General features: G+C 47.2%; 1 protein-coding gene across 5 annotated transcripts in view; it reads left to right on the top strand.

Annotated features, from left to right (window-relative positions):
* Positions 1-18,144, top strand: part of Enoph (enolase-phosphatase E1) — a 260,291-nt gene extending 242,147 nt beyond the window's left edge. For all 5 annotated transcript variants that reach the window (XM_055073259.2, XM_050182505.3, XM_050182504.3 and 2 more), the window contains one exon: positions 15,617-18,144. In XM_055073259.2, the coding sequence (XP_054929234.1) occupies positions 15,617-15,744 (128 nt within the window). In that variant the 3' untranslated portion in view covers positions 15,745-18,144. The remainder of the gene's footprint in view (positions 1-15,616) is intronic.
* The last annotated feature ends 238 nt before the right edge of the window (positions 18,145-18,382 follow it).

Genomic DNA, 18,382 nt, shown 5'->3' with positions numbered 1-18,382 from the left:
CCATCCTGTCGATTTCTCTCAAACTGGTCCTCTTCAAAGTGGAGCTAAATAAATAAATAAGACACCAAATGTGATTATTCACGTTTGTTTGGACTGATACAAAAATACTTGTAAAAAATAACCAGTTATTTAAGGCACTTAACAGAAAATGTTCATAAAGAATGTTGCTGTATTACCGAACCTCGCACGTTTCCAAACAACGCGCAGGCTACGACGGACGCCGAGCCAGAAAGCTCAGGAAAAATTTGACCCATAATGTGCGTTAGCTGCATATTTACATGAGTACATCCTGCTTAGGTATTTAGCTCCGTCACAGAATAGTAACCACAATCGGGAATGAACCTGCAGCGATAAGGTCTGCTTACGAACAGCGTAGTGCAAATATGCCCGCGATCACAACATCGGCTACGTCGCTTTCGAATAGCATGATGCAATTATATACCAATAAAAAAAAAATCCTCTATGCACTTTGACATGAGAGCCGCAATTATCTAATGGGATCTCATAGAAAACCGCAGGGCTTCGAGTGGCACCAGCACAACAGCCGCACTTTCCAGACGAAGCAGTGTGTGCCTTCAGTAGCAAATAACGAGCACTTAACTTTTGGTTCGTCTATTTTCGCTCAACGTAAAAGTAACTCTGCTGTCTAAACAACAGCGACGCGAACTTTGCAAAAAAGACGCCAGTGCTCCCTGTGAAAATATAAAACAGGTGTGCGACGTTATGATTTTTTGCTAGTGTTAAATATTCCGCGAATAAAAATCGCCCTCGCCCGACTCTATAATCAGGGCACTACTCGCGTAGAAAAGCTATGTTCAAAACGAAAAACACGCTCGCGCCCGTACGTATACGCGTACCTATACACTGCCTATGCAGCAGCGGCGTACACGAGTTTGCTTTAATTGCAAAATACGGATCAATAAGACTTAACTGTTTTGCAACTCAGCTCGCAGATATATGAGCTGTCAGTTGCGTTCCACCAATCCTGCTTTACTTGAGCTTCCCATTTCTTTCTTCGCTCCGAGTCCCGGGGGAAGCGCAAACAACGCAGGCCTTTACGTGTTGACCCGGATCACATTGGCACACAACAGCCCGTCATGATGGCACAGTGGACTTGACAAGCTTGTCAGTCATGCAGTCGAACACTGTCGAGCAAGTTGAACCACCAGCGAGTGCTTCGAACAACGCAAGCTCAGCTGTTAGCACCGATCAACTGCGACCACTCTGGCCGCCCGCCGTGATTCAAAATGGCGTCGCAGCAAGAAAGAGGCGGCGTGGGGGTGGTCAAAGGATGGCACCACCCTGAACGGCGGCGCTGGCATCGAGGCACCCTAGCGGGCACTAGAGTCACTGGAAAAAAATTTTTCCAGTGACTCTAGCGGGCACTAGTCTCGCGCGCCCTCTCTCGTCGCGCCGAGTTACCAGAACGCCACCCGCGCCTTTCCACAGAGCGCTGACAGCGCTCCGTTCTCTCACCTAGCCTATCTTATTACTCATCATAGGAGGTTCTCGGGGTGGGTATGAACCACATTTCTTTATGTTGGGTCTGACGAATATTTGTATTCTCTCTAAGTTTTGCCAGATGAATTGTATCATCAATAGCGTCACATTCTCGCGTCTAAACTCGGTAAGGGCTCTGGTGGAGTGGTCGAGCGCACTCTTCAGTTATTATGCGATGCTTTGAGACTGGTGTTTGTAGAATCGTCGATGACGTCGCAAAACAATCTTTGTATCGTCGGACAAGAATTCTGAGCTGTTGCTGCTTACTCGTGGGGAGACTTGGATTTATGTGGAAGTCTGGTTCGGGAACAATAAAATTCAAACAGCGCTAGACGACAGGACCAGAAAGAGGAGGAGACAAACACAGCACCGTGTTTGTCTCCTCCTCTTTCTGGTCCTGTCGTCTAGCGCTGTTTGAATTTTATTGTTACCATGGAACACCAACTCGCCCAATCCGCTGCCCTTCTGGTTCGGGAACTGGGGCCGTCAGGATAGATGCGGCAGAATCCGAGAGGACAAACGCATTGCTGATTTCCACAATTTCCTCGATGTACACGATTGTCATGCCTTTGTTGACGTGCTTGAACTCCTGGCCGAAGTTGGTTAGCATCACTTCCGTTTTCCCTCCGTGCAATCGAGCGACCCCTCTTGCGACGCAAATTTCACGGTCGAGCAGTAGACGTTGGTCGCCCTCGATGACGCCTTCTACGGCTGCGGATGCTTCGGTTCCGACGGAAATAAAAATGCTGGAGCGCAGCGGGATGCTCCTTTTATCTTCGAGCACACTCAAGGCGGGGTGATGATGAGAGCTCTCCATCGGTATCGCTTTATCTACTGACAGTGTTATCGATTTCCACTTGAGATCGATGATTGCGCCGTGTTTGTTCAGGAAGTTAATGTCGAGAGTGACATCTCGTGAACACTGTTGGAGGATAACGAAGGTGGCAGGGTACATCCGGTCATGAATGGTAATTCTTGCCGTGCAGATTCCCGTCGACGTAATGAGGGGTCCTCCAGCGGTCCGAATTTGAGGGCCTTCCCATGCAGTCTTAACTTTTTTAAACTGGGCGGCCATGTGTCCACTCATGACCTTGTGTCCACTAAGGCGGTGACTGCGTGGCCGTTGAGAAGCACGTCGAGGTCAGTGGTTCTTTGTCTTGCGTTACAGTTAGGCCTTGCCGTCGGGTCACGACTGTGTTGCGCTGGCCGTGGCTGGTGCGTGGCGTCGTCATGTCGTCTTTCGTCAGCGTACTCTTTGCTTCCAGACTTCGTCGGGACGGCGGCGTGTTGTTATGTCGTCGAGATAGTCTCTTCAGCGTCTTCGGCGGCGGCGGAGGATCATCTTCAGTTTGACGAACCGCAACCGCAGCTCCATCAATTGCTGCTTTTAGTTTTCTGGATATGGGCTCACAGAGCAGCCCCAGGCTGGGCCAGTGTATGGTCGGCGCTGCGGCGACAGGTAGCGGCCTGGTCATTACGAAAGCTACAGTATTTGAGAGTTCCACTGAGTAGCGGCGAGGTAGTTGGCGATATCGCAAGGTCATTCACCAAGCTGTGGTCGCGGCGCGTCAACAGCGAACCCCGCAGTCCCATCTCCTGGTGTGAGCATCGACGGTAAACGTGACCAGCTTCTCCGCAGTGGTAGCACAGCGGGCGGTCGTCAGGAGCGCACCAGACGTCTGTCTTCCTCGGGTAGCTGCGCTGGGCGACGGGTGCGTGTGCCGGCGGCGGCGGCGGTGGACGATGGAATTGCGGCGTTACAGGGCCCTGGCGCGGTCGTGGAGGGGGACCTTGACGGCGTGCGACGGCAGCGTAGGTCATCGCTTCCGGCTGGGGCTGCGGTAATTGTGGTTGCACCTCAGGAACTCCAAGCGATCGCTGAACCTCTTTCACGATGTTGGCGATCGAGGCCACTTGAGGTTGCGACGAAGGCAAGACCTTGCGCAGCTCTTCACGCACAATGGCCCTGATGGTCTGTTGAAGGTCGTCAGAACTCAGTTCTTGGATGGTGCACTGCGGCGAGAGCACCTGGCGGTTATTTTGCCGAGTGCGCATTTCCAGAGTTTTCTCGATCGTGGATGCCTCTGTAGAAAACTCAGCTACGGTCTTCGGCGGGTTGTGAATCAGTCCGGCGAAAAGTTGTTGCTTGACGCACCGAATTAGGAAGCGGACTTTTTTCTCCTCCAACATTTCCGAGTTGGCGTGCCGGAAAAGACGGCCCATTTCCTCCCCGATGATGGCTATGGTCTCATTGGGAAGCTGTACTCGGGTTTCTAGTAGCGCTTGGGCGCGCTCTTTACGCACGATGCTTGTGAATGTTTTCAGGAAGCCACTTTGGAACAGGTCCCACGTCATTAAGGTGGCTTCTCGGTTCTCGAACCACGGTCTGGTCGCGTCTTTCATTGCGATGAGACATTTCGCAACTTGTCGTCGCTGTTCCAGCTGTTAAATGTAGCGACCCTCTCATATGTCTCCAGCCAGCTTTCCGGGTCCTCGAATGTAGAACCACGGAACGGCGGTGGCTCCCTGGGCTGCTGCAGAACTATTGGGGACGCTGCGGCTGCCATTTGGGCTGCCTTCTTGGTCGTCTCTGGACGATCTTCTTGGTCGTCTCTGGTAGAAGTCCGTGTTCCGGGGGCAGCTGCTGTAGCCGGCGGCTTTCTCGATGTTCCGGGATAACGTTCGTGTTGTCTTTGCGGTCTGGGCTTGGATTACGGCTTGTCGGGGGCGTCCGGTACATCAACGTAAAGCACCTCCACCAGATGTCACGTAGCAGTGACGGTAAAGAAGCCAGCAAAACTGTGATGAACGAAACTAGCGTATTATTAGGCGAACTTGTGCCCTGAAAAGCAGGCTACACTCAAAGAGCAACAATAGCGGCGAACACACTCGGCGATCGTGAAAATTTGATCAGGGGGTCAAGCGCGTCAGCGTTTGTCCGTCGAATGCTTCCGTCGAATGCTTCAGAGTAATCGCTGGGACCTGCATGTCTCCCACAAAGTTCTACACTATTCGCGTCGCGCATACATGCAATCAGATTACACAAGGTTTGGTGACAGACAGCGGATGGAACCATTGATAACATTCCAGAAACTTCCTATATATGCAGCTGTCCTGCGCTGTGCGATAACATTTTTTAGGCGGTGACAAGCGGTCACCCGGAAAAGATAAACAAGTACACGTGTCAATATGCATCTATGAGCTGGAAACACTTCGTGATGTTTGCACCGCACATTACATTAAAAATTAAAACGCGACTCGAAGTGCATGCGACGCACATGCTAGCTGCCGTGCACCGCCCCCTTGGAAAGCTGCGAAAGCTGCATGGATGGATAAAACAGTGCGGTGGGTTGCGCCACCAAGCTCTTGTTATTATACTGCCTAATGTCCTACCTAGGTTAAAGAAGAAAAGAAAAAAAAATACTATGAACTCCCACAACCAAATTTTCTGATCCCCTATTACGTATTGCGCTTTTGTACGTCTTGGTTTTTTGTCGTTTTCCTACTTTTCTTCCACAAATCCTCCAATTGCCTCTTACTAATCCCTATTGCGGACATGTTTACTTTTCCACGGCTCTCACTGAGTCCAAGGGCTTAAAGGAGGTCAGTGGTGCCTAAATCGACTGCTGGGCAGATGTCTACACATTCTAATAAAACATGCTCCATAGTTCCCCTAGCTTTACCACGGCAAGCACATGCTTCTTCTTATATCTCGCTTTATAGGTGCATGTTACAAGGCATCCCTATCTCACTTCGAAAAGTAATGAGCTTCCCTTTGAGTTATCATAAATTGTTTCTTTCCTGATTTCTTTTTTTCCTCTTAAGTAGTTACTCATGGCAGGTTTCTTTTCCATTGCCGCCACCCCCGAGATTATTTCAGCCTCTGACTTTTCGCTTAACGTTCTTTGGAGCTGTGTTGCCCACCCTACATGCCGCATACTTGCTGTTAAGCTTCCTAGTTATCAATCTTTTTCCTGTACAAATACCTCAACACTCTCTCAGCCCATTTAATTTCTTCCATATTCCTCAGTCGTTCTTCATAATTTTACTGCGAGCTTCCCTCACATCAAAACTAGTGCAGCCCATATCACCCTGCACAGCTTCATTTGTAGGCTTCCCGTGAGCGCCCAATGCGAGGCGACCCACTGACCTTTGGTTCTCATCGAGTCCTGATTGTACCCCTGATATAAAGCAAACAACCGCATTTCCAAAAGTAAGTCCTGGAACCATTACACCTTTCCACTTACCTCGACGCACCTCATACCTATTGTATCCCCATAGCGCTCATTGCTTCATTATGGCTGCATTTCTCTTCCCCTTCACTGTTATTGTTCTTTGCTGTGTTTCCATATGTCTATTGCTTTCGTTTATCCATGTACCAAGGTTTTTATATTGTGTTACCCGAGGTATTTTCTGGCCCTGTTTCGCCACTGTGCGTTCACTGTTTTCATCGAATACCATAACACCTGATTTTCGTACACTAAATTTTGAACCTAAATTGTTGCCTTCCTGTCCACAGATATTAGCAAGACGTTGCAAATCACTTTGCTTGCTAGCTAGCAACACAATGTCGTCCGCATAAAATAAACCTGGAAACTGCTGCTCAACTACAGTACCTGCCTGTTTGTATGAGAGATTAAACCGGATATTATTTCCTTATAACGCCCTCTCCATCCTTACCGTGTACATCATAAACAGCACTGGGCATAAAGTGCAACCCTGCCTCAGTCCCTTGTTGATATGAACTGTCTCCGCGCTCCTCATCCCTTCCCATTCAACGCAAATGGTATTTTCTAGGTAAATCTCTCTCAAAAGCTGTAGACAATCATCACCTAAGCCTTCCCCTTCCAGAATATCCCACAAAATGTTGCGGTCTACATTGTCATAGGCTGCTGTGATGTCTAAGAAGGCAAAATATAACGGTCTGCTTTCTATTTTTGATATTTCAATACACTGAGTAAGAACAAATAAGCTATCATCTAAGCGCCTACCTATTTTGAAGCCATTCTGAAGTTCTCCCAAAATGCCATTATTCTCTGCCCATGCTTGAAGCTTTAATTTGATTGCCTGCATTACTAGCCTGTATATTGCTGGTGTAATGGTCAACGCTCTATACGACTGAATTCTGTCTTTCTCCCCCTTACCTTTATAAATTAAATTCATTCTGCTTTGTCCCCAACTGTCTGGTATTTGTCTATCTTTTAAATTTCTTTGCTCTCCTTTCACCAGAGCTTCTTTACTTTTTTTTCCTAGTTCATTAATCAGCCTAATGGCAACCTCGTCTAGCCCTGTGGCTGTGTGCTTAGGAATTTTCTCTTCGGCTTTCTTCCAGGTGAAATTGGTCAGAATCAGCTCCTTTTCCCGCTGGGTCTCTTTCATGCTTTTTTTTTCTTCAAATACAACCTTGTCATTGCCTTGGAATAGAGTCAGCTGTTATTTTTCGGATGTAATTTATTGCCACTTCTCCATCCAGTCTGCTTTCATCTTCGTCTAGGATGTGTTGTTCTATTGTTGTTGACTTCCTGCCTAATTTTTTTATGTGCACATGGTTTCAAAATATTCTAGGTGCGGCCTTCTTTCTCTTGCGTATTTCTGATAACCAACGTTCACTTTCACCTTTCGTCTTTGCTTGCACCAGTATTTGGACCATACCGTTTTTCTCCCGGTATATTTCCCATTTACTGGCTACTTCATCCTGCGGCAACTGCGCCTTCTTTGCCTGTTTGCGCTCTCGAGATGCTTTCTGTCGTTCGGCGATCGCTTCTCGTATCTCCTTGTTCCACCAGCTTTTCGGTTTCTTTTTTCCTTTCCAACGAACATGTTGTTTCTCTTTCCGTATTTCTGTCGTTATTACACTTAGAAGCTCACCATATTCCCACTCCTTACTTGGCCACTTGCCAAGTTCTTCCTCAACTCTAGTGACTATATTTCCTATTTGTTCAGCGTTCAAATTTGGACTGGCCATTGTGCTTTCCTTGCTCTCTTTCCCAACTACATATCCCATTTTCAAAATGATGCGTTTATGGTCACTCCCTATGCTGCTAAACCCTTACTCATCGATGACCATTTCTCTCAACTTATCATGAATTCCTTCTGTCATCAGACAGTAATCAATGGTCGATTGCCGGTTTCCCACTTCCCACGTGATCTGTCCTTCACACTTAGGCCCTGTATTCACGATCACGAGGTTATGTTGCTCGCAAAAGTCTAGCATTGACTTCCCGTTATTGTCGGTATAGCCATCTAAATCCTGTATGTGGGCATCCATGTCACCTAATAGGATTATGTCAGCACCATTTCCGAAACCCTTAATATCAGTGCTTATGCATTCCACTAACTCGTTATTTTTCTCTGTGCAATTATTTTCGGTCCACAAATACGTAACACCCAGCTAAGTTATTTTCCCACTCATTGTACCTGATAACCATAGATGATCTTGACATTTTGAATTTACTCTTTCCCATTTGGCTCCCTGGTGGATGAGCATTCCGACTCCCCCTCCCTTTTTTTCGAACTTAGTTCTGTTGCACCCTTCCCAAACATAATTCTCAATCACGGGCGGCTCTTCCGAGTCTGTAAGGTGCGTTTCTGTAACCACGTACACCCCTATTTGTTCTCTTTTTAACTGCTCCTCAATCTCTGCCCACTTTTCCTTTCTTCTGCCACCCTGCATGTTTATGTAGCCTATTGTATGGCGAGCTCTATTTCTTGCTTTCTTCCTTTTTCTGTTATTTACGGTGATGCTATACTGAGTTTCCCTTAGGGGACTCTCTTCAATACTACCTATTCTGACCTCCTGAGCGCCCATGGGCCCCCAAAAGAGCAACAGCGTGGCCAGGAAGTCGCCAGCCCACTTCTCGTGCAAGCCTGTAATTAAAGTGGATCCCGTCTCGTTGAAAACCACCACACTTTCTCACTTCCCTGTTTACTTCGACAACCTCGAAGCCTTTCTCTCGGCTCATTTTCCATATCGCCTCATTAGCAGCCACTGCAGCTCTTTGTATGTGATTGTCACGTACCGGCAACTCCGGCACCGTGCACACCACGATCTGCACCTGAGGGGACAGCTCACGCAAGTCGTCCTTCGCCAAGCGCTGGGCTAGTCCTGTCCCTTTCCTGTTTAGGATGTCATTTAGCTCACCTGCTACTATGACAAGGTTGCGCACGTGGGCATTTTCTGCGAGCATTGCTTTCGCTCGCTCTATGACACAACGCAGTGTCTACCCCGGAAACGTCCCTACCGCTACTCTTTTATGGCCTTTACCCTCTCCACTATTGCTTGTGAGCACCGAGCCAAATTTGAGTTGCCGGCGATAATCACCATTTCACTCTCTCCTACCCCACCTTGCTTCCCTTTGTTCATTTCCGCGTGATTCGGACTTCACAAGGGGCATCGACCCATGCGCTCTTGCGCTTTCCCCGTGGCGGCCTCAAGGTAGGGTGCCGCTCTTTCCAGCTAACCCCTCACCACGTTGCACGCGTTCCACATACTTTGCTGGCACTGCCTCTCCTCTCACATCGGGGGACTGCGTTCCATTGTCACGACGATTCTCGTTCACAATGGCGGCCCTGTTTAGCTTTTTCTCAGCTGCTTGAAGTCTTTTTTCCACTACCTTCCGTGCACTCCTCTTTAGCTCATTTTTGAACTCTTCAACCTGTTTGACAAGCTCTTCCTGGAAAGCCTCCATTTTTTCCACCCTAGCATCGACATCAGAGTGCGTGCCGATTGACTCGGTTCCCTCTCCATTCTCATCCGTCCCCTCATCTGCCTTGTGGGACCCCCCCCCGCGCACTGCCTGCTTTCCCGGCTTTATTGTAATGTATTGCCGGCTTTTTCTAATGCAAATACTATAATACTATAATATTGCAGAGCACGTGCCTCAGGATCCAAATCCTGAAAATGTCGCAAAGCAACTCTCACCAGTCTCAAACGCAATCAATGCCGCGGAGACCTAGGGTATGACATGCTGTCGCACGCGCTCAACCACACGGCCATGCTCTCACTTTCCTACCAAACCAGACAGAGTGAAACCACTAATAGCTCTTAGTCTTGCCACCTCCAAGCTACCATTTAACATCCCATTCAACATCCCACCCGGCTGCACGTGTTGAAGCGCGTGGCACGAAAGGACGCTCTAACCATCCTGCAAAAAAAAAAAAAAAAAACGTACGCGAATCACACCCGCGCACGGAATACGAAACAGAAAAAGAAGAAAAAAAGAAAACCACCCAATTACTATTTAAAGGCTAAAAAAATCAGCAAATCAAAAACAGAAGCAAGCTCAAAGCATGCATGAAAACTTATGATTTCGTCGCCGCGACAGAGCCTCGAAACGCACGTCCATTCGCCACAAAAACTCGGCGCCCCCCAAAAAATGTTGCTACTTGCAGCACATCAGCTGCAAGTAGCGCCATCTACAACTTTCATCGCTACTCTGTGCAGCCAGCCAGCTCCCTTTCCATAACACTACTCCCTTCTAGCCACCATAGTATTGGAGTGCGGCATGGCATTATCGTAATGGCACCAAACACGCGATGCCACAAACAAAACTTTGTCTAGCCGCAGAGGCATCGTGAAACGTTCATGCCAGGCGGGACTTCAGCATCGATGAGAAAAACGTCTGTTGTTGGAGGGGGCAATGGGAGACGCTTTTTGCGTCTCCCATTGTGTCACCAGGAAAGGTTTCCTATATTGGACACTGCGATGTGCCAAAAAGTGTTGGTTCGGTCTTATCTAAAGGACCTAAGGTCTGTATTCAACCCCAAGCTCGTCGAGCTCCTATCTATTGTCAAGAACATTGCAAGACGCGCGCCCGAGGATGAAAAAGGCTTGTGTATTTGAGAAGGGGTAAACTCACTAGCGGTGAAGCGGTCCAAGCAGAACCAGCAGCGAGATGTTAAGCGAACTCTCGAGTACCTCAAGAAGAATGATCTGGCTTTAAAGATTTCTGATAAAGAAGGTAGTTTTACGGTTCTACCAAATTCGTTATTTCGTCAGAAAGCGAGGGAAGCTGTCGCAAAAAATTTTCCCATCAAGACGTGCACTGCCGCTAAGCTAAAAAAGCTAGCGTTGGGTCTGTGTGATAGGCGTAACCTGAAAAATCTTGGTTTGGCTATCAAGGGTGCGAAGAGCGGAGCGCTCAGCATTTTCTTCTCCGCGAAAACGCATAAAGAAGGCATTCCTTTCCGAGCCATCGTATCGGAACGTGACACGTGGCAGGGGACGGTCTCTAAGTTTCTGCAGAAACACTTGCGCTTGCTCAGATTTGAGGACCCGTTCATGATAAGGAATTCTGAGGAGCTTATCACATTTCTTCGTGATCATGCAGGCTCGAGGGAACCGTTGTTTTCGTTTTCCATTGATGTCATTGACCTATTTTATTCCATTCCACAAGATAAATTGCTATGCGCCATTAGAGATTCCATTGATGACTACGGCCCAGTGGCCTTTCAGAACGCATGTGGCGTAAGTGTGGACGACTTTTTAGAAATTCTTCATTTTTATCTGGCATCGACAATCGTTAATTTCGAAGGAAAGAACTTCGTCCAAAAGCGCGGAGTGTGCATTGGTTCCTGTATTGCCCCTTTATTAGCTGACATATTTTTATCATATTGTGACAAGCGAATTGCTGAACGCCTTGACACAGCCTACTCGGCTAAGATTTTTAGATATGTTGACGATTATGCCATTTTCTTTTTAAAGGGGTTGGGGAGGGAGGCGGTTCAACTGCAGTAAATCGTGTTCTTGAAATTTTCCGAGAGAGCGCGTTTGGGTTGAGTTTCACCTTTGAGTTGCCTTCACATGGATGCCTGCAGTTCCTGAACATTTTCATTATTATTGCTGGATCCCATGCGTGCTGGAGGTATCAGCTTCGATAAAAAAAATGTATTTTAAACTACCAGTCTGCTCATTCGAAGCTTGTGAAAAGGGGAATTGCGAAAAACTGCCTGCGTGCTGCTCTTGATAAGTCCTGCCGGCATGAAATGCAACATAGCGTGTTCTTACAGTTGCAAAGACTGCACAGCGCAGGATTTCAGTATGAGATGGTGACCTCGGTGCTAGAAACCCTTGACAAGAAAGCGCGGGGCACATCAGAGCTCCGCCCAAGCGTAGAGCCGCAACGTCGTAGACCTGTTGCCATCCCGTACTACCACCAAATCTCTCACCGCCTCAAAAAGGTGGCTGAAAAATGTGAAGTACCGGTGGTTTTCTCGGCGCCCAAAAAACTGACGGGCATGTGCAACATGGTGCAGGGAAAGAACAAAAGAAATGAATGTGGTATCAAGCAGGTCAACAGGTTCGTCCGATGCAGAATAGGGGTAGTGTACCAGATACCTCTCTCTTGTGGCAACAGCTACATAGGGGCAGACGGGACGGTGTCTAAACGTCAGACTGCAGGAGCACCGCGCAGGAGTAGAAGGATTGGCGGTGGGGGGGGGCAAACTGGCTGACCATTGTCGCCACTGTCGTAATTGCACGCCTAGGTTCCGCGACACTAAAGTCCTGAAGATGTTTGCGTCACAACTGAGCCGAGAAATCTATGAAGCTTACTGTATAAAAATGCAATCTGGCAGCTGCGTAAGCAGCTCTTCAGTGTCATTGAGCGATAAAGAGTTCAAATATTTACATGCAAATTTGTGGCACTCACGCCCGCATGCCAACGTCGAGTGATGGTTGTCTGATGATTAGCAAGTGTGATTATGATACATGTATAAATGTGGGATTTCCCGGAGTAAATCTTAGTTGAAGTTCCGCGCCTGTCTTGTGTGTTCCTTCTTTGTCCCCTGTTTTTGTGCGGTTACATGATGCATTCCAATATGATGCGTATGAACCATGCCGCACTGTCTGTGCATGCGTGGGCCCGCGGACGCGAGCTTTCGCTCGTCCGCAAACATACGAGGCTAGCAGCGATGATAACATAGAGTGAGCTCGGCATGTTCCTAATAAATATATGCTGTTTTCATTTTGTGAACGCTGTCCTCACTTTTTTGTTCGGCTTACATTCAAGCAAAATGTTTTCATTTTTTCTGGCTTCGGACATTTGGGGGTCGGCTTAAAATCGGGGCTGGCCTAGATTAGAGTAAATATGGCAGTTGCTTCTCAACAAGCTCGATTCTATTTGTTAGCACAGAAATTTTTTGTTCCATGTTTATTTGAGATGTCTTGCTCTCAATAGTGGACTGCATTTTGCCCTGGCCATCCAATAATTTATGCAGCATTTCGTTTTCAGTTGGCCCGAGGTTTTCCTCGATATTGCCGTAGAGTGAAAGATAGCTAGGCAAACAAGGCACACAATTTGAAATACACTTGACACACAGTGGGTAGATCAGCATTGCAATCATTTTCTCAAAGAACGCAGCGTGAGTAACTTGTAACACGCGGCTGCAAAACACGAAGCAAACTTTTGTGCGTTCGACGTGACCTTAGAAAAACAAATTGGTAAATTACTGCTATTCACCATCTGTGGAGACTTCGAATTGTGCGAAGTTTTCAGATAAGCTTGAAATAGACAGATTGTAAATAAAGAATTATCTATCAAACTATTTCGCGATCACTTTTGAGTTCGCTATACCTGGGATCGACGGTATGTACTTTGATGCTTTTCCTACAAAATAAATTGAAATAGGCTTGGCATTGAGATATTGTGGATCGACCCTTCATTGTGCCACTCAATATCATAAAGCAAAGTATTGGCACAGTGGTATTGTAGTCTACAGTGATGAAATTTCTGCACATTTGCTTCCACAGAAATGATTGCTTAGTTGTTGTGGCGTATTTATAAATGAAAGGAACCGCAGACCTAAGAAAAGGGAACTTTGGTTCACTTTCTGCTTAGTTGACATTTAAAAAGATCTACTCACCAGCCATTGCATTTACTCCTCTATAATGGTAAGGGAAGTAATACTGAGCATCTTGCAAGAGTTGAAAGAAAGGACAGGTAGCCTTTTGAGTGAAACTGCGATCCCATTGACATACACCGCTATGACATTCGGCACAGATGTTCAGGGCAGTATTGTCATGCAGGTAAGCTTATCTTCAATCAGTCAGTCAGTCAAGAACTTTATTGAAGTCTTGAGGAGTTTCAATCCGCTAGAGATCCCACGCGGGGAACTCCTCCGGCAGAAACCGTAGGCGACGCCCAAGTCGGGACGAGAACGTGGTGACGCTCCGCCTGTTCTTGGGCCCTCTGGACGGCCTTGAGTTGGAGTTTGAGGTCCGGGCTTTTGAGGGCTTCTTCCCATTCGGGCTCACTGGAGAGAGGGCTCTTTGGTAACGCGGTACATTGCCATAGCATGTGCGAGAGTGAGCAATAAAGTTCTGGGCAGTCTGGGCAATTAGCCGGGATTTCTGAGTTATAGTGACTTAGTAGGCCTCGTGACGGATACGAGTCCGTTTGTAGCATTCGAAACGCGGCCGCCTGCGCGCGTTCGAGTTTGGCGTGTGGGAGCGGGAATTTGGTTCTGCCTTTCCGATAGTGGGAGGTGATTTCTTGGTAAGTGAGCAGCGGGTCATTAAACTGGATGTCCAGCCCCTCGGAGGCCGTGGGACCGTCGCGGCGGGCAAGTTCTCGCGCACGGTCGTGGGCCGTTTCATTGAGGTTAGCTTTTTGCGGGTGAACGTCTTTCCCCATGTGAGCGGGGAACCAGGAGAGGCACCGATTGCTCTCTTTTGAGCTCGCTAGTAGTATACGCGCTGCTTCTTTAGATACGTTGCCGCATTCGTAGGCCCGAATTGCGGCACGCGAGTCCGTGAAGACATAAGTAAATGTGGGGTCTGCCATGGCGATGGTTAATAAAAATAATAAAAAAAAAAAAAAAAAATTGGCAGTAACATTTAAGACTGCTTACATGTGGGACTGGGAAACATCATAGTCACTTTGGTTAAATGTTTTTTTCTCTGCGCGTGCCTTGTCCGTGCAAGCTGTTGCCTGAATTTAAACTGTGCCTCGGTAAGGCCAAATAAAAATGTACTGAGCGTCTCAACGTGCTTGCTTGCCTGCAAGGAGTTCGTACCGAAGGGCCGCTCAGTGGCGTTCAATTGTACATTAGTGCTTTTTATTTTATACACTCATGAAGTGGCACCACCACCTCCTCCTCCCCATTGGCTGTGCTGTCACGTGCCCAATGACGCAGGCCAGACCTTTAATCAGTGACCGAGATTTGACGTGTGCAGTGACACATGCAGTAGGCACACCTTTAGCCAACCAGAAGGAACCATGGAGCTGCCGTGGTGTTGGGGAAGCGTGCTGATCTCGCAGCCTGGAGGCATGCGTTCGATTCCCACCAAGACCAAGATTTACCAAATTTTCTTTTTAAAGCCATTAATATGTAACTTTGTTTAGAGGAACGTCCCTTTTACGTGTGGCCATTTTAGGACCGTCTTTTGGTAACGCCCATGAATTTTCGTATAATGGGGCATTTAATGCTTTTGCGTTAATGGAAAGGTGTTGCAGGGCCCCTTTATGTATTTCATTGACATGTTCCTTATGTTAGGCTGTTAAATACATATATGCAATGAATAGGCTTATGTGTATATTAGTTATAGTTTAAGATTCCATTGGATATCATGCTTTTTGGTATTCAGTTCATATCATGAGTGACATTGCGCTGCACATCAAGCGAATGCGAAACTGCCCATGACCTCGAGCATCACGAAACTTTAAGTAGACTGAAGCAAGACTGAGTAAAGTTAATGAATTCTCTTGTTCTGCTTGCATTTAAAAAAAAAATGTCAGCATCTTGCGTTTTTGCACGAAAGGATCTGATTAACGGCACCTTGAAAATAAAGTTTTTTCTTTTCTCTTTCTTTTTAATTAGTACGCTTCTGGTTGTTGTGCTAAGGTTCCTTCTTTTAATATGTAACTTTTTGAAAAAGAAAAAGAAATATAATGATATTTGGCACAATATCCGAACAGATCATAGCTGGTTCAACTTCAAATATGCATACAGGTTATATGTAACGAAAAAAAAAAACAAGAACAAACCATCATTCAGGTGCACACATAATTTCACATGGCAACATAACGTGGTACGTTATGTTTCATGGTTCCCGCACATCCAATAACTATTACAAATACGGTCAGCAGACTGCAGCTGTTTTGTTCCCCCTTTCCAGAGGCCCAGGCTGCGTGCCGAGCTGGGTTTCAAGTGCGGCTTGTGGTGCGTCCAGGCAACAAGCCGCTGAGTGAAGATGAAAAGGCGGCCTTTGGCCACATCACCTCCCTGGAACAGATTGAGCTGTGACACACCTGATGATAGCATGATGGTGACTGGCGAGCGTGACCATCGCGACTGTGGCCAAAAATGTTTTGCATCTTTACACAGCTCAGCAGATAGTCAGCTGATAGCATTTGTGCCTTAGGCCAGCACGCATAACTTGATTTTCTTAAAGGTACGTTGAAGAGGTACTGATATATTTTCGACTAGCCTTTCTGTGTGTGGGTTAGGTAAGGTACTTGAAGCACCAGAAAAAGATAGTCACTTGCCTCTGAGCACCACTAATCATTTAATATTTTCAACTTGTATGTTGCTGCTCGTTACGAGAGTGAGTATTAGCCCCGAGAGCATTAAGGGCGCCCTCTCGCGTGTGACGTCAGTGGGGAGACTCCACTGCCCACTACCGTGCCGTGCACCCGCTACGTGAAGACAACGTGAAGCTGTCGGCTGACCTGCTCTGCTTGAGTTTTTGAAATGCGAGTCTGCAGATTCTTCTACCAGTATGTACGGAATGTTCTGGGACACTGTTCCCTGCGAAATAGATCGGAGTAGTCCATCACCATGCCCAGTGTAGATTGCTCCTGGTGTCGTCTGCTAGTCATCAGTGTGTATACATGTGTGTATGGTGGTGCAGAACAGACTTTTCATGACTGTTAAAAAAAGAACTTATGGCCTCTAACGCCTGTTCTGCGGAAAGCAAAGTCTGTTCTGCGGAAAGCAAAGTCAGCTGCAAAGAAGCTATGCGGAAATCTCAAACTCGACCGCCTTGTGCGTAGCATCGAAACTAGCAAAAAATCATCCCTTGACATGTTTTTCACTGTAAAAACGCATAAACCTGAGTGGCCCCTGCGGGTTATAGTATCTGAGAAGGGCACTTGGCAGAAAACGATTGCCCTGTTTTTGCAAGAAAAACTAAAGCTACTAACTGTTGACGATCCTTTCCAGGTGAAATCCTCAGACGCTGTAATAAGGTTTTTAAAAGACAATTCTAGCACTGACTTTGCAGCATACTCTGTAGATGTTAAAGATTTATATTATTCGATCCCCCAACATGAAATTTTGGAGTGCGTGGAAGAATGTATAGATGCACACGGTGCTGTCGCTTTTCAGAACGCCTCCGGGGTTTCAACTGGTGGGTTCCTGGAACTCCTTTCTGTATATTTGAAATCCACTTATGTTACGTGGGAAGGGAATGTGTACCTCCAGAAACGCGGCGTCTGTATAGGGTCATGTATTGCGCCAGTACTTAGCGATTTGTTTCTTGCCCAGAAAGATAGATTACTTCAGAACGCTCTAACCAGAACAAACGTCCGGGGAGTCTTTCGGTATGTTGACGATTACTTGGTTCTATGTGATGGCTCTGGCACGAATTCAGATGACGCAGTTTCGGAGGCACTAACATGCTTTAGTCATGCGCTTCAGCCGCTTGCTGTTACCCACGAGGTCCCCACGCAAGCGTCTTTGAGATTCCTTGATCTCCGACTCGAGCTCTCCAAAGGGAAGGTCTGCTGGGCCTATGAACCCAGAGGCGACAAGGCGCCACTGTCATTCGAATCAGCGCATTCAAAACTAGTGAAGAGAGCAATTGCAAACCTTTGCCTAACAAATGCGCTCAAAAAATTGTGCATCCACGCAATGGAACAAAGTTTTCGTCGACAGGTTGACCGGCTTACTAGGGCTGGTTACCCGTCGCACCTTCTTGTGTCCGTTGCGGAAAAAATGAGCAAGAACCTAAAACTCAAGCGTGCCCATGGCGAGCCAGGTAGCGAGAAGCCAAAAGAAAAACGACGGACCGTGGCCCTGCCATACGTGCACAACTTATCTCACCGCCTGAAAAAGATTGGGCGCAAAGCTGGTGTTAATGTAGTGCTTACTGCCGCGAAAAAACTAAAAATGCCTCTGCCGACGCGTCAATGCTGAGGAGCCGACAAACCAGGAAGGGTGCACGACTAATCACCAGAATCGTTTTGTGGAGTGCACGGAAGCCGTTGTGTATTCAATACCTCTGAAATGTGGAAAAAGGTATGTAGGGCAAACTTCTAGATGCACAAATGAGAGACTGAAGGAACACAAACTTAGCGTCGAGCAGGCTAACAGGAATCTAGGCATACTTATCAGGGATTGCCCCTCAAAAGATTGCGCCGCAGAATTTAGACGCTGTAAAGTGCTGAAGAAACACAATGACCAGCTGGTCAGGGAGATAATTGAGGCGGCCGAGATTACCAGACTTCGTGACCAATGCGTTAGCACGCCGTCCTTGTTACTGACAAAAAAAGAACTTGAGCTTTTGCACGTGCAACCGCTATCTTGAGTGTATAAAAGAAAAAAAAGTGCTTGTTTCACATGATGTGCGATCACGTGACTGCGACACGTGAGGGCAATGTTTATAAGAAGCCGTGTTTCTTTCGGAATAAACGTTGAAAGTCAGCGCTTGTGGTGTCTTCTTGTCTCGTCCCTTGTCTACATTTTGCGCTGTTACTAGCAGGATGGAAAACCAACAAGCCCAAGCTGCTATTCTCCGAGGTATGTGGAAAGGGGTAATGGTTCGAGCACTTACTTTTGGAAATGCGGTTGTTTGCTTTAAATCAGGGGTACAATCAGGACTCGACGGGAACCAAAGGTCAGTGGGTCGCCTCGCATTGGGCGCTCACGGGAAGACTACAAA

This window comes from Dermacentor andersoni, chromosome 7 (assembly GCF_023375885.2).
Source record: "Dermacentor andersoni chromosome 7, qqDerAnde1_hic_scaffold, whole genome shotgun sequence".
Taxonomy (NCBI): Eukaryota; Metazoa; Arthropoda; class Arachnida; order Ixodida; family Ixodidae; genus Dermacentor; species Dermacentor andersoni.
The sequence above is the reverse complement of the archived record's forward strand: the minus strand, read 5'-3'. Positions and strand labels throughout refer to the sequence as shown.